The sequence below is a fragment of the Polistes fuscatus genome, unplaced genomic scaffold (genome assembly GCF_010416935.1).
Source record: "Polistes fuscatus isolate 324 unplaced genomic scaffold, CU_Pfus_HIC Scaffold5, whole genome shotgun sequence".
NCBI classification, from domain to species: Eukaryota; Metazoa; Arthropoda; class Insecta; order Hymenoptera; family Vespidae; genus Polistes; species Polistes fuscatus.
This window is the reverse complement of record NW_025113129.1, coordinates 5,011,690-5,026,673: the sequence shown is the minus strand read 5'-3', so window position 1 is coordinate 5,026,673 and position 14,984 is coordinate 5,011,690. Positions and strand designations below refer to the sequence as shown.

Sequence of the window (14,984 nt, the reverse complement as noted above, 5' to 3'; positions counted from 1 at the left end):
GGTGCATGCGCACTTTGAAAAAAATAAAAATAAAGTTGGTATACCTGTAGGGGATATATTTAAAGTTGATTTCCAAAGTAACAACCATGGAGACTATACAAGGAATACGAACTCCATGTATACAAATGGGATATAAAAATAAGAAGGCGCCCATGTTCTATTTCTTTTTTATATTAGAACATACTCATCATAGGTTAAAAGAAGTGTTTCTTTTTTTTTAATAAACATACTTATATGACTTCAAAAATATAGTTTTTAATTCTGTCTTAAAAATAACTAAGAAAGACTGTTATATATTAACTAATAATAGATTGCTTTTTATAATGGTCTCAAAAATGTTATAAGATTAAATAAACACGTATATCATTGATAACTGGTAAACATAGTCAGAAATTGTTTATTAAAAAAAAGGAACACTTCTTTTAACCTATATGATGAGTATGTTCTAATATAAAAAAGAAATAGAACATGGGCGCCCTCTTATTTTTATATCCCATTTGTATACATGGAGTTCGTATTCCTTGTATAGTCTCCATGGTTGTTACTTTGGAAATCAACTTTAAATATATCCCCTACAGGTTTACCAACTTTACTTTTTTCAAAGTGCGCATGCACCTTGAATTTGTGGTTGCGCATGCGCGTAACATATAACCTCTTCATGACGTTTCCACATTTTTAATTATTAATGAATAATTAAATAATTAATTAATAAAGTTAAAAGTTATGTATTTTAAATAAACATTTTGTTAGCACCTTAGCGCACTTATTCATTTTTTTCTTCTGTGGCCAACTACGTTGCTTTACTGAGGATAAAATTTTCCAATATTTAATTATCAATAACTAATTAAATAATTAATAAAAAATTTTTAAACATATGGATTTCGAATTAGCAAATAGCTAGCATGTAAATGTATATCTTCATTTTTCTTAGTTCTGGTGTTCGTATGCCAACTTTTTTGCGCTCAAAGAATACAGTATTTTACATACTATCGCCTATTAGATAATAAAGGATAGATAAAAAAGTACTTGTGAGCTTCTATGTACTTCTGTATTCTTTGACATTATTGACTCTTCAATTTTACCGACTGAGTTCTTGTAAATGATGTTGTATACAAAAAGGCGGGGAGATTTGTTTTTATTTCGTTGTCATGGTTACTAAGTGTTGCAAAGTATTGTGTGTGTTCATAAGTTTTTTAACTTCGTAGACGTAAAATTAAAATAAAATTATTTTTCTAACTAAATAATATAGCAAAGAAAGATGGTTCGAACAAATTGGGAACGAATATTTTCTTTAAATGTGTCATCTTTAACAGACGAAGAAATCGAGGATCTATGTCCTACGATAATGCGTTGCAATATTGATGAAATTTCTGATATGCAAAATCTTCAAACGCTTATGAGAATATCACAAGAAATGTTGCAATATAAAGATAATCAAGTATGTCATATTCATTTTTGTATAATTATCAGTATGATTTTATATTATGATCATTGTTATTATATTTTGAATATATACTAAACATTTCTACTGTTAATTAATGTTTAATATATAATTTGTATTTATTAGCTAGAATCTTTACTCATAGAATGCGGAGCGTTAAAAGATACTATATCTTCCTTAAAACCAGATTTTTCTAAACAGAAAATTAAAGGTAACAAATTTCTGACACTTGTTCTAATTTTATTATACTTTATAAGTTAATTTATTTTAATTTAATATTATAGGCCAAAACGTATCTGATTTACAGTACAAAGATACAAGCTTTATTAAGGTAACAATCATAGGATATGCTTCTATAATCATTTTAATTTGTAAGAACATTAATTAAACAAGTATTTTTCTTTTAGTCCCTTGACACTATTGAAATTGCTAATCATGAGACTGTAATACAAGATAAAAATGAAAAAATAGAAAAATTGATGAATGAATTAGAGGTAAAAAATATATGATAAATTAAATGTACAAAATAGTATATAATTTTATTGTATGTATTTTATATTTTAGGGGTTAGATAGTGAAAATGCTATTTTGAAAGAACGATTAGAAATGTTGAAAGATGAGATGGAGGATGCAACTAAGAGAATGAACGAAATGACTGATGAATTAAGTTCTGCACAATCAAAAGTGCTTGAATATAAAGGTTTCAAAATTGATAATTCATTGACAATTTAGACTAGTTTTTGTAAATTTATTTACAATTTTTTATTTATTATAAAAGAATATATCATTTTTCAGAAAAAATATTAGACTTGGACCGTGAAAATATTGCTTTGTTTAATCAAATAGAAGAATTGACTAGTCAACAAATGGATAGGGATAAAGTAATAGATGAATTTGGAGTAGCAATAGATTCTAGAATAGCAGAATGGAAGGTAAATTAATTTTGGATATAATTTTTATTAAATGTAAAAAATAAGGTAATGTATGTAAACATTTATTATATATATTTCATGTAATTAGGAATTATTAGATGAAAAGAATGCAGAGATAAAGCGTCTAAGAGATAACTTATCACAATCTTTATTGCAATCTGTTACATTGGTTAAAGAAGACAATAAATCGCAGATAGTATATTTAAATGGAGAGATTAGTAACCGTGATAAAATTATAGCTGAATTACAGAGTAAACTTTCTGAAGCAATTGTAGAAATAAATGAAGAGGCTGCAATTATAGAAAAGTTACAAGCAAATACCAAAAAGTATGTAAATTTACTTTTTAAATCATCATATGAAAATCTTACAAATTTATAAAATTGTTATATTGTTATATTGTTATCTTTGTCCAGATTACAAAAAGAAGAGAAGAGAAAAGAACAAAAAGAGTTATTAAAAAAATGCAAGAAGCAAATAATCAAATATTCAATTTACAGAATAAATTAGATCAAGCACAGGAGGATTTAAAATTAAAAAGTAGTGAAGTTAGTTGTTTTTATATCTGCTTTTATGCAAATTAAATTTGATTAAATTTGCATTAAGCTTTTTAATTATCGTTTTTTTAGTTATGTGAAATATTATCAATATTGAGGAAGTACGAGGATGGAAATCAGGGATTAAAAGAAGCATTACATGAAATAAAGGAATTAAAAAGTGAATTAAATCATAAAAAAGAACATATTGAAGATCTTGTTAATGTAATTAATAGTTAGAGATGTTAAACTCTTATCAAGAAATGGAAATTTTAGCTTTAAGGTATTTTTATATGTTTGGTGTATAAACATTTTTCGAGAATGATATTACATAAAGTTTATTATAATTTTGTAGAGAAAAATTAGGGATCCCAGAGGACGAATCAATTTCCATAGATAATATTCTGAAAAAACATGAAGAAGAAGAGAAAAGGATGCAAGAACTTATTCAACAGAATAAAATGTTAATAGATGAAAATCTCGAAATGAAATCAAGTGTAAGTCTTACAAAAAATATTTGATATATCTTAATGCATTTAATTTTAATGCACTGGGGCAATAATCCTACACATTCAATTATTTAAGAAATTAAATTAATATAGAATTTTATTCCTGAATTTTTATAGATAAGATTGCTAAAATCAAATAGATCGCGCTTACCTACAAAGAAATTAGATTTTTCAAGTGATACAATAGATAACAGTACTGACTTTTTGCATTCGACTAAATTATTGGAACCCGGTGGAAATCAGGTGGTTGATTTTGAATCCGTTAAGATATATCATAAAACTGATAAAGATTTTAGAAAAGAAATGGAATTAGTTGTAGAAGAGAATGAAGCTCTTAGAAGAGGCATGCATGAAATTCTGGACAGTATACGCAGTCAAGATGGTGAATTTTTATAATGTTATAATCTTATTATAATTGCCATTACGCACTATTCAATTATTTTTTCACGTATTATAGTTTCTTTTTTATTAGCTTTTCTTTTTTTAATTTTTCTTTTCTATTATATATCGTATATATACGAAGGCATCATATTAATATTAAAATAAAAGTACAGAATATTTCATATTTGAAGTACGAATCATTGAAATTATATTCTAGGAAAAAGTTTAGTAGAAGTGCATTCATTTACTTTGGAAAGATTATTGGAAGCATTAGATGTAAGACATTTAGCTGGTTGGTATCATCCTGCTATGAGATTGCAAGAAAATTTAAATGTTATACAAGGTAGTAATGCGGAATTAAGATCTCAACTTAAACAAATGAGGTAATTTTTTTATTGTTTTTAATATAGATTTTGAATCATGTATGTATGTAAAAAATAATTTATAGAAAAGAGCTTAATAGAAAGGATGCTATATTGCAAGATTTGGCATTGAGCAAAGGTATAGTCTTAGAAAAATTGAATATCGAAGATTCTGACAATGACAAAATAATGTACATTTCGGAAATAAAAAATATGGAAAGTATTCATCAAAGGGAAATAGAGAAAAGAGATAAAGAAAAGGAATCATTGATACAAGAAAAGAAAGATTTGCAGGATACGATAGATAGTTTAAATCTTCAATTAGAAATTTATGAAAAAAATTTGGAGGTTTTTGAAAGTGATGAAGATGAAATAAAAAAAGCTTTTGCAATTAAAACTAAAGAGTATATAGAAGTTGCTAGTGAATTGTTACTAGTTAAAAGAAAAATAGTACTTTTACAAGAACTTCTTAATAATGAATCTATAAAAACATATAATTATCAGAAAAGTACTATCGAAAAAGAAAGTTCTTTTAAAAAAGCATTGACTGATGCTAGTAAGCATAATAAAATATTAGAGTGCGAGACAATAAGACTGCAAAGTAATTTATCTAATTCTGTAAGTATTACAGATTATAGCGATCTTAAAGAAAAATACGAAGAATTAAATATAAGATATCGTTTTATTCTTGAAAAAGATACGATTTTCGAAGATACAAATGAAATTGAATTATTAAAAGACGAATTAAATTTAGCGAAAAAAGAAAATCTCAATTATTAGATTTATTTAAGGAAGAGATTTCTAAAGAAGATATAAATGATATAGTTCAAAAATTAAAAGATTACAAAACAAAAGAATTAATGGAAAGACAGCGCGCTGATCATATGACCAAACTTCATGAAATATCTCAAAGTCAATTGACAAAATGTGAAGCCAAAGTTAAAGAAATCACGACCATGAATAGTGAATTACAAGAACAATTAATCGATGTTCATACAAAATTATCTAAAATTATTTCCTTACAAAATTATCAAGAAAAAAATATAGATGAATCAGAATTGCTGAACGATGTAGAAACTTTGAGAATCGACAATGATACTTTGAAAAGAAAGCTCGAAGTTGCTGAAGAAGAGAGTAAATTGCAGTACATGGTAAATTCTTTAAAAACATTAGAGTTAGATAATTTGAGACATCAGATTCTGGATTTGCAAGCGGTTAGCGAAGACAAGGCTACGATATCGAGACTTAATTTTGAATTAGCTAATAAGAAAAGTACTGAAATGGAATTAAATGCACGAAAGTCACAACTTGAAAGTGAAATATCTTATTTGCAAGATGAACATGAAAAATTGATGATACACTCTGATAAAATGAGAGCCAACATGCAGTATTGTAGAAAACAATGCGACGATCGTTGCAGGTAATTAAATTGTAGAAAAATTAGATATTTTTTAGAAATTTAAAAAATATTATATTGTTACAGAATTTACATCGACATAATAGATTTTTTACAAAGTCAATATGCAGGATCTTCTTCTTTAAGTGCTCTCGAAAGAGTAGCTTCTACAGCTAAGAAATTAAAAAAAGATCGAATAGAATTAGATATGGAAATGAAGAAAGCAAAGGAGTATAGTAATCGAGTGATTTCTCAACAGGAAACATTAACAAATCGGTTAGAGATAGTCGAACGTTTGAAAGATATATTGGAGCAACAAATTGGCGGTGAGAGTATGCAAGATATTTTGCAACAATTTGCAGAACATTCTCAATACGTATTAAATGTATGTTCTTTCTTTTCTTACGATTATTATTTATAATAAAAATTAGTATAGAAAAAATCAATTACATTTGATTATTTTATTAGGATTTGAAACAAAAACGAAAAATATCTCATTTGGATAATGAATTGCAAATGGCTAATGACAAAAGTATAAATATGAATCGATAATTACAAATATGGAAAACGAAATAATTAACATGCAAAAGACTTGGACTCATCAAGGAAAGCAACAAATATTTACTGATGTGCAACTGAAAGAAATTCAATCTGATTTGATAAAAACGCGGTCTGTTTTCGCTCAAGTTTCGATAGAACTCAATTCAATAGAGATTCAAACTGAACCTTACTATTGTTGTTTGAATAAACAAACAAATATCGTGGATACTCGAGAAAACAAATCTGTTCGTGAAGTAGGCAATAATACAGAGGAAAATGATAATTCAATGGATCAACTGAACGAACGTTTAACCAATGCATTGAAACTCGTAGCAGATCGTTCAGAAATTATAGTCAAATACGAATCACAATTGTCAGATTATCAAGTAAAAATAGATGCTCTTAATAAAAAAATTCAAGAAAAGGAATTTCAACTGTTACAAAAGGAAGTTAATGTTGAAGAACCTAAACTTGAAGTTCATATATCGAGTATGGATTGTAGTGACAAATTGGCATTGAAATCTACAGTGAACAGTTTACAAAAAATTGTGGCACAAAAGGAAGAGACAATAGTGAGATACCAGAATCTTATGAAGGAAGAAAGAGAAGAATATATGAATCTTCGAGTTGTTTGCAAAAAGAAATCAAAGATTTACAGGATAAAATCCAAACAATGCAAAGTGAAGTTAAAGTTGAGGAGAGGGAAAAAGATATTATAATGGAACTTAATGAAGAAGAAGAGGTTGAAAAATCTGTTACTGCTTACAGTGTAGTACGAGAGGAAGAAATCACAAGATTGAGAGAAAGAATAAATACTTTGGAAGCTGATTTGCATATTACGAAAGAATTGAGTGGTCGTTGGCATCGATTGGCAGAAGAGAGACTTAAACATATTGATTGTATTAGAGAAAGGTAGGAAATCAATGATATTAATATATCAATGATCTAGTGATGTTACTAATATAGTCTAATATACTAATAGCTTATTCGTAATACGAATTATTCATATTTTCAAGAGTAGACTTGAGGAGCAGCATAATACAGAACTTGAAAGTTATCGTAATGAGATTACCAAATGGCAATCAGAAGCTGATATCCTGAGACAACGATTATCAGAAAATCGTGTTATTCATACAAAAGGGAATATATCTTTTATGAAAGAATTGCAAGAAAAAGATGACAAAATATACGAGCTCAGTTTAAATTGTCAACAATTGCAGGTATCGTTAAGTTTTCTTTAACTATTTTTTCTTTTCATTTTGCTTAAGAATATATTTAATTTAGTTTATTTTATGTAGAATGAAATCGAACTGTTGGGAGCCATGAATCGATCACTACCAGCACGTGTGATCGATCATCGTGACGAACTTAGAATCCACGAAATTGTTCCTACTACTCAATGTGATCAATCTCAATCACAGAATCAAATGGATCTTTTGCGTAAACAATTACAATCTTTAATGGAAAAAGAAAGATGTATAAGCATGAGATCGCTGAACTGAAACAACGAGTCAGTCGGGGGTATCGTGATAATTTTCAATACGTAATGAGCGATCAATTCATAAGATATAACAAATTAATCGATTAATTTATGACATCCTGCTTTTTTTTGTATATATAACAGATATATGGCGGTAAAAACGCAAGAGAAAAAAACGTCTCAGCGCGAGATGCAATTGGAAAGGAAGGTCAAATCGTTGGAGGAAGAATTAGAAAAAATGCGGACTCAATTAGAAAGGAAATACTTGGCCCAAGAAACTAGAAAAGTAAAGGTACAATTTAAAATAAATTAAAAAATATTTATAATTTTTAAAAAATATTTTTTTCATCATTTTCTTTTCTTTGTAGACAGCAGAGGAACTCTCGTTATGGGAAAAGCAAAAGAAGTGGCAACAAATTGCAGAAAAACTGCAAGAAAAGTTAAAAGAGAAAACGAATGAGTACATCAAATTAAATTCGAACTACGAAAAATTACGAGCGCTGGTTTCTTGCATGGAACGTGAAAAATGGTTTTTAAGGAATAAAATCAAAGAGGAGATTCCACAGGTGCTGAATGATTTACCGAGTAGACCGATCTCAGCTGCACATCAAAGTCTCATCATCGATTTACAGAAAGAATGTCAAACATTGAGAGAACGTATCAGTGAATTGACCGAACGATTGAAAAAGAAAAATAATCATGAATTATTAACGAAAATAGATAAGCAGAAGAATTGCATAGCTTCATTAGAAGTTGTTACAAAGGTGGTTCTCCATTCTTAGTAAATTTTTAATGATTGTGTAATAAGAATTTAGAATAAAATTAAGTTTTCATTAGGGCAACGAGTACGTAGTAGAAAAACTGCAAAAACTAGAGATGACCAGAGATGCTCTAGAACGAGCTAATCTTAAATTGGAAAGCGAGAATTTCGAATTACGATTAGAAATAGCAAAGGCTAGAGCGGATATGCCACATCTGCGAGAAAAAGTTGACCATCTCGAGAGGTGAAATATTTTACTGTTAGTTTCATGGTTATAGCAATATTAATTATTTACTTTTATATCACAGATACATTGAATTGTTGAAAGTAGAAAAATCATCGGATTCCAGCCCTAAATCATTGAACAAGGACCATCAGGAATTAAATTCTAAAAAACCTGTTTCAGAATTAGAGAAAACAATCTTCTCGTTAAAAAGAATCATTGAAAAGTTACAAGTTGAGAACAAGAAACTGAGATTTAATTCGAAAAAAACTTATTTTGTACCTCTTCAAGTACGTACAAGAAAACAGAGAAAAAAAATATTATATGCATATATTTAGGAATTTATCGAAAAAAATTGTTAATAGGGAAAAAAAGTTTATAACGAGAATAAAAATCTTTACGAGAAATTGTACGAGGAATCTCAAAAGAAAGTGATAGACTTAGAAACAGATTTACAACTTGCCGAACAAAGAATAACAATGTTGGAGATAGCGCGCAAAAGAGATGACAATAGCGAGATAAATATCTTGAAACAGCAATTGATTCATAAATCAGAGCTCTTGGAAAAAAACAATTGTTACGAAGGCAGCCATAAACGAAAAGACTCTTCGTCAACGCGTAAATTGAGTTTTCAAAAAGATAATAAAATAAATTCAATTCGCTTATAATAACAGTGTTTTGGAATGAAAATAATATGATTTTTTAATTTACACAGTGATGATATTTTCTTGATTAATATTTATTTTTACTATAATACGTTTTAAAACGTGTATATCGATATAAATAATACAATATGTATATATAATGATATTTTTCTTGATTAATTATTTATTTTATATATAATACGTTTTAAAACGTGTATATTTAGATATAAATAATACAATATGTATATATAATCATGTGAATATTTATATATTTATGCGTGAAGACGCACGCTGGCGAATGTAAATACATACATCTTAAGAATTTAACTTACGAGCATTTTACGAGCAACTTGCATAAGCAAATTAATAGTTTAAGTTAAGAACTTCATTCATGGGGTTGTCGTGGAACACACGTGACTAGATTGTAACACGCGCACGAAATATGTTTCTTCTATGCGCGTTAATAAATGTAACTAACAAAGAAGTATATATTCATTCCATCTAAGAGATCGTTGATTAATAATAATCTCATATATACGTTAGAACTAATGAAAAAAAAAATAAATTACGAGAATGGATTATCGTTAAAGTGAATTGTTGCACAGTATCTTGACAAGTAGTAGATGTGTATACAGGTCCAGCATCATTTTTAGTCATCCTCGTCAGCCTTTTTAAGGAATGGTGCGATAGAATCTGCATCGACGCAGTCTGGAGTGAGTTCCCCTTTGAATTTGATACACGCGTTTGCACACCTTTCACCGGCAAACCACGGGCCAAACATTCGCTTGCACTGAGCGCAGTTTCTTATGCAGACACCTGTGCATACAATGTGACAATAAGAAGGAGTTCAAACATTTACGGCGAGTACATTGTGTTCTTGATTTTCTTTTTTATCATTTTATATAATTATATAAATTTTGACGAGTTCCAAATATTTTGTCAAATAGACACGCATAAAATAATCTATTATTTTAGTTTTTAGATCTTATCGTTTGATGTAAAGTAACGAAAAGTAAGAAGATAGAAAACCAATAGAATATTGATAAGAATTTTGTTAAGAGGATATAAACAGAAATTTTGTTTTAAGAATATGTAAGAACTTACCGAACCAATCTTTCGATTGAGTCATTACCATGCCCAACATTGTGATAGAAAGAATGACGAGGAGAGTGAAGCGTAAGGACATATTCATAGCTGCAAATAGATGCGTATAATTTTTATTATTTTTCTCTGAACGTTAAAATCGTTAAGTTTTATTCTATAAATATTACTCAGATAATTTACTACGAATTAACTTCGGAGTTAGTCCTATAATTTATTTAAATGGTTGAAGAATGATACATTATATGTGTTACCGGCAAAGTATGAAATTCGGCATTCTTCACAATGCCTAAAACTAGCCGGCATTATAGGAAATTTTTCATATTTTTCACATTTCCTATGCATTCTGTAGAATGACAAATGAGAAACCGACAAAGTAAAAAATACATCTCCGATTCGTTTCGAATGATTTTCAATAGAATGTAGATATGAAACATTTCGTTCTAAACATGCTTATCTTCCGCTATGATAAGAAACAAAAGATACAGATTTTCTATGGTGATCTCTATGAATATTGATCTAAATGTAATAATCTTCTACTACGATAAGTAACAGTAGGCTCTACATAATAACATACTGGCATAGAGTAAGTTTCAATTTATAGAAGTGTGCGTAGTATAGCAGCGCGCACAGTCCCAAAAACCCGCGCCCAAATACTCACGTAGCAGTCAAGTTATTGTCCTCCATGATCGCTTTGTGTGCGTGCGTGCCTGTCGCCCGATATGTATTCTTCTTAACATTGCTTAGATAACATTTGGTATTCTGTAGAATGCTTAAGTACAATGCCTAGGAAAAGTCCGTAACAATTTTTCTGTTTCCTACATTGCCTAAAAACGACAAGCGTTATCAACAATGCCTAGGCATTGTGAAGAAAGCCGGCATTTCCTATTTTGCTGGTAACATTTCTATTTTATTACATATCATCAGGATAGGAGTTTCCTTTCTCTATTTTTTTTTTAAGAAATCGTATCTTACAGTTAACTTTTATTAATAAATATACATTCATGCTCTTATCGATTATGAATAGAACGCTCAGCGTGGAGATTTTAACGCGCGTAAAGACGAGATCGACGTCACAATAATTCATGCTCTATATGTGTTGCGTTCGGTATTGTAATCTATTGTAGATTCTAATCGTTATTTAACAGAGACAGGATGAAAATACCTGATACAAGTTAGTCTTTAGAAACGTCAGTTTCAATTTTTTTTGGTATTAGTCCTCTTAGAATTCAGGTCGATAGAAAACAAAAAAGTGAAAGAGAAAGAAAGAATGAAAAAAAAGAGAGAAGGATGGTGTTTAGTGTTACCAGTAATGTAATTGCAAGATTTGCCTCGGGATGAATAAAACTATAGAATATGATACATAGTTAAAAACTCGTCACGGTTTTTATAATTTTTGTTTTGGAAATTTCGATATCGTTAAATTTAGATTGAACTTTATTGTCCTGATTATCTCTTCAAGAACTAAAGGCTTTTCTGTTTTATTATAATTAATTCGGACACGTACACGCATAAGCATACACACGAATATATATCCATATGGATTCATCATACTCATATTGGTTGCTTACTTTTATATATATATATATATATATAGATGACATTTATAACCGGAATTTGTTTCTTCCGCGTTCTCCTTATTGGACAAACTGAACGTACCAAAGTTATAAATATGGACACTTTTTTCTGTTTATCTTACTCTTTCTCTTTTTCTTCCTCTTTCTATCTTTTTGCAATACTTAAAGAGAAGTAGTTTTTTGAAATAATCGGTAAGGACGCTAAGAAGATAAAGATAACAAATCGGTAAGTCGTACTTGCCTGATTCTTTCCTTTTATATAAGTACGGACGACGAAGCCACTATAATTGTTAAAACCAGACGAATGACTGATGAGAGTTTGTCGAGAGACTTTATATATCCGTAGAGATATATATACTCTTTTTTCGTTTATTTAATTTCCTGCACTCTCGGCGTACCCTGGGTTCTCTTGATGTAATTCCCCTACATATCCTTGTTTATTTGATTATTAGGATATCTCAGAATTTGTTTCTTTTGTTTGTTTAATCTGATTACTTGTCAATCTAGGTTTTGCCTTGCTAGTTTTAAGATGGATATAAAATTAAATGTCTACCTACGTTTTACATTTTATACATATCAATTTTTGGGTGTGGGTGAAAATATAACACGTGCACAAGTTAAACGAAACGTTAGAAATGATTGAAATATCTTCGAATTTGTTTCTCCTATCGATTGTCCAGTCAATCTTTTTCACGTGGATTCAAGATAGAAATAAAATTAACTATGCAGTACTTGTGTTGTAGGTAATATTCATTTTATTTAACGTTGTTATACATAGTAGTCTTCCTAAATATGTGTGTGTGTGTGTGTGTGGGTGAAAATATAACAGGTGCACAAATTGAAGGAATGATGTATTAACATAAGAGAGTAATATAATTACATGTTACAAATGTTGTTTATAATTTTGTATATAAAATCTAATAGTCGTAAATTGATATACAGTTCTCTCTTCTCTTCTCCTCCTCTTCCTCCTACTTTCAATCTTAGTTTATTTTTCTTCATCTCTTTTTATATCCTTCATACCAGGTAACTCGTACTCTAGAGACTAATATTTCTTATAAACGGAGGGAACCTTTTTTCCATTGTCCTCGATTTTCTAATTCACTTCCTCGGCCAATCTTGAAATTCGATCCTTTTTGTCAAGAATCGTAGACAATGTTTTTAAGGTTTTTTTTTCTCCTCTTTCTTCTCCTTCCTTTTAGTTTCTTCACGAAATTCCTCGTCCGAATCTTCTTCTAATTTATCGATAACGTCCTTGCTAAAATAACGGTTGAGAAAATCTTTTTCTTTGTTGATCATTTCATCATTTCTTTCTTAATTCTTCGTATAATCAAGTTTCATATGATCCTTGCGAGAATTTTGATTTGCACGCTCATACCGAGGTTTCCATTCATCAGCGTCAACTAAATCTTCTCTAGTTGAATCTTCCGACATAGAAGAATAATTACTTTTAGCATCGTTCACTAGTTCTTTACCATTCTCTCTCTTATTATTATTATTATTTTTGTTTTTTTTTAAATTTTTGAAAAAATGGTTCGCTTTTTAAAAAATCATCCAAGTTGAAAGGTTTATTATACTCATTAATGTAAAATTGAATTTTCGGTAGAATGAATTCTTCATCCGGATTTTTCCTTACTTCCGATTGACTCTTAACATTCTCATTATTCTTCTCAAGATGATTAAGCAAATTTTTCACCGCGTGTTAAAATACTTTGATCTTTATTAGCATCTTCATTGTTATTTTTTTCGGAATATTCATTTAGTTATTTTTTCTGCGTCATCGTTCGACATATTCGAAGAATTTTTTGGATCTATATATTTTTCTTTAGTTCGTCGACGGTTTTCTTTGTCTAGACTTTCCTCTCTCTTATCTGAATAATCAGGTATCTCGACGTATGGGATTTTGTCTGGATCGTAATCAGGAACTGGAGGGACTAGTTTGTTGTTATCCAATTTTTTAACAAGCATAGAAGAAAAAAAATACTTTTCAAATTTGCTGCTATCATTTGTAGATTTATTTTCACTTAAATCTTCAGTTTCTTTAGAATTAATATAAGACACTAATATAAGAAATTTTCGATTCAACAAATGGTTTCATTGTTGATTCTCTCAAGAAAACAAAGGATTTTTTATTTTCACTCAAATCTTTGGTCTCCTTATAATCAACGTATACTTCATAAGGATTATAAATAACGTCAGGATTGATAAGAATCTTTTCATATCTGGATTCAACAATTGGCTTTAATGTTGAACAATTATCGACATTTTCCATGTTCACTTTAATGTACGTACTTATCAAATTCATCCTCTTCCGAAAGTCTCCTCTTATCGAAAGATACTCCAATAAACAATTTTTTCTTTTTGTTCAATGACCCAGTCTCGTTATAAGGAAAATTTAAATCTTCGATTTCCGAGCCAGACGTAACATAATTTATCCTTGAATATCTCTATGTGTGTTTTGTAGGCGGTACCATGATCTTGAAAGTCGAACGCGCATCGTTAATTATCTCTCATATGTGTTTGTAAAAATTGGTGTTAACGTTTACATTCGTATCAGTTATTTTCGATTTTTCATATTCCTAAGTGAGTTTAGGATAGAGTTTAAAATTATTTTAATTTCTTTCGATGAATAACTATTTTCGTTGGAAGAACGTTATAATCGTTTACTTGTCATACTTCTATTTCTTTTTCTGAATGATCGATTCCTCTTACGCGCGTTTTTCATTCCTCTATTGTTTTGTATCCTTTTCTCGATCATGATGCTAATTTTGATTGCGTCACTGTCAGAAGATTGGTTGAATTCATTATCAATAAGTACCACGTTATTATTTTGTATGTTCATTGTCAGTGATAAAACATCAATTGTAGATACTTTTTGAACGAGTCTTGTCCATAATAAAGGTGTATATCTTTTTTTTATGTATTAAATCTTTTCTTTTTATAATTTTTATCAAATTGGAATTGAATAATTTCGCGTAGCGTTAAGGTAGAACATTTTTCACATCTCGGTTAGGTTTGCCAGATTGTTGATGCAGAAATTGATGGAAATTTTACGTATTAAATTTTATGGATTACCATTAATGAAAATATTGCAAATCAAATCT

General features: G+C 29.1%; 1 protein-coding gene across 1 annotated transcript; it reads left to right on the top strand.

Annotated features, from left to right (window-relative positions):
- Nucleotides 1-982: 982 nt before the first annotated feature.
- On the top strand, nt 983-9,230 carry LOC122522440 (centrosomal protein of 290 kDa). The gene is given in 29 exon segments (XM_043643545.1): nt 983-1,438; nt 1,568-1,652; nt 1,726-1,772; nt 1,849-1,935; nt 2,006-2,141; nt 2,237-2,373; nt 2,462-2,700; nt 2,788-2,834; nt 2,837-2,919; nt 3,001-3,139; nt 3,142-3,190; nt 3,263-3,404; nt 3,534-3,798; nt 4,015-4,180; nt 4,246-4,925; nt 4,928-5,579; nt 5,643-5,940; nt 6,024-6,084; nt 6,087-6,707; nt 6,710-7,007; nt 7,117-7,315; nt 7,394-7,562; nt 7,565-7,616; nt 7,720-7,867; nt 7,944-8,339; nt 8,413-8,579; nt 8,644-8,848; nt 8,924-9,123; nt 9,125-9,230. Coding segments are annotated over 29 exon segments (6,009 nt in total). The 5' UTR covers nt 983-1,258; the 3' UTR covers nt 9,186-9,230.
- Nucleotides 9,231-14,984: the final 5,754 nt, after the last annotated feature.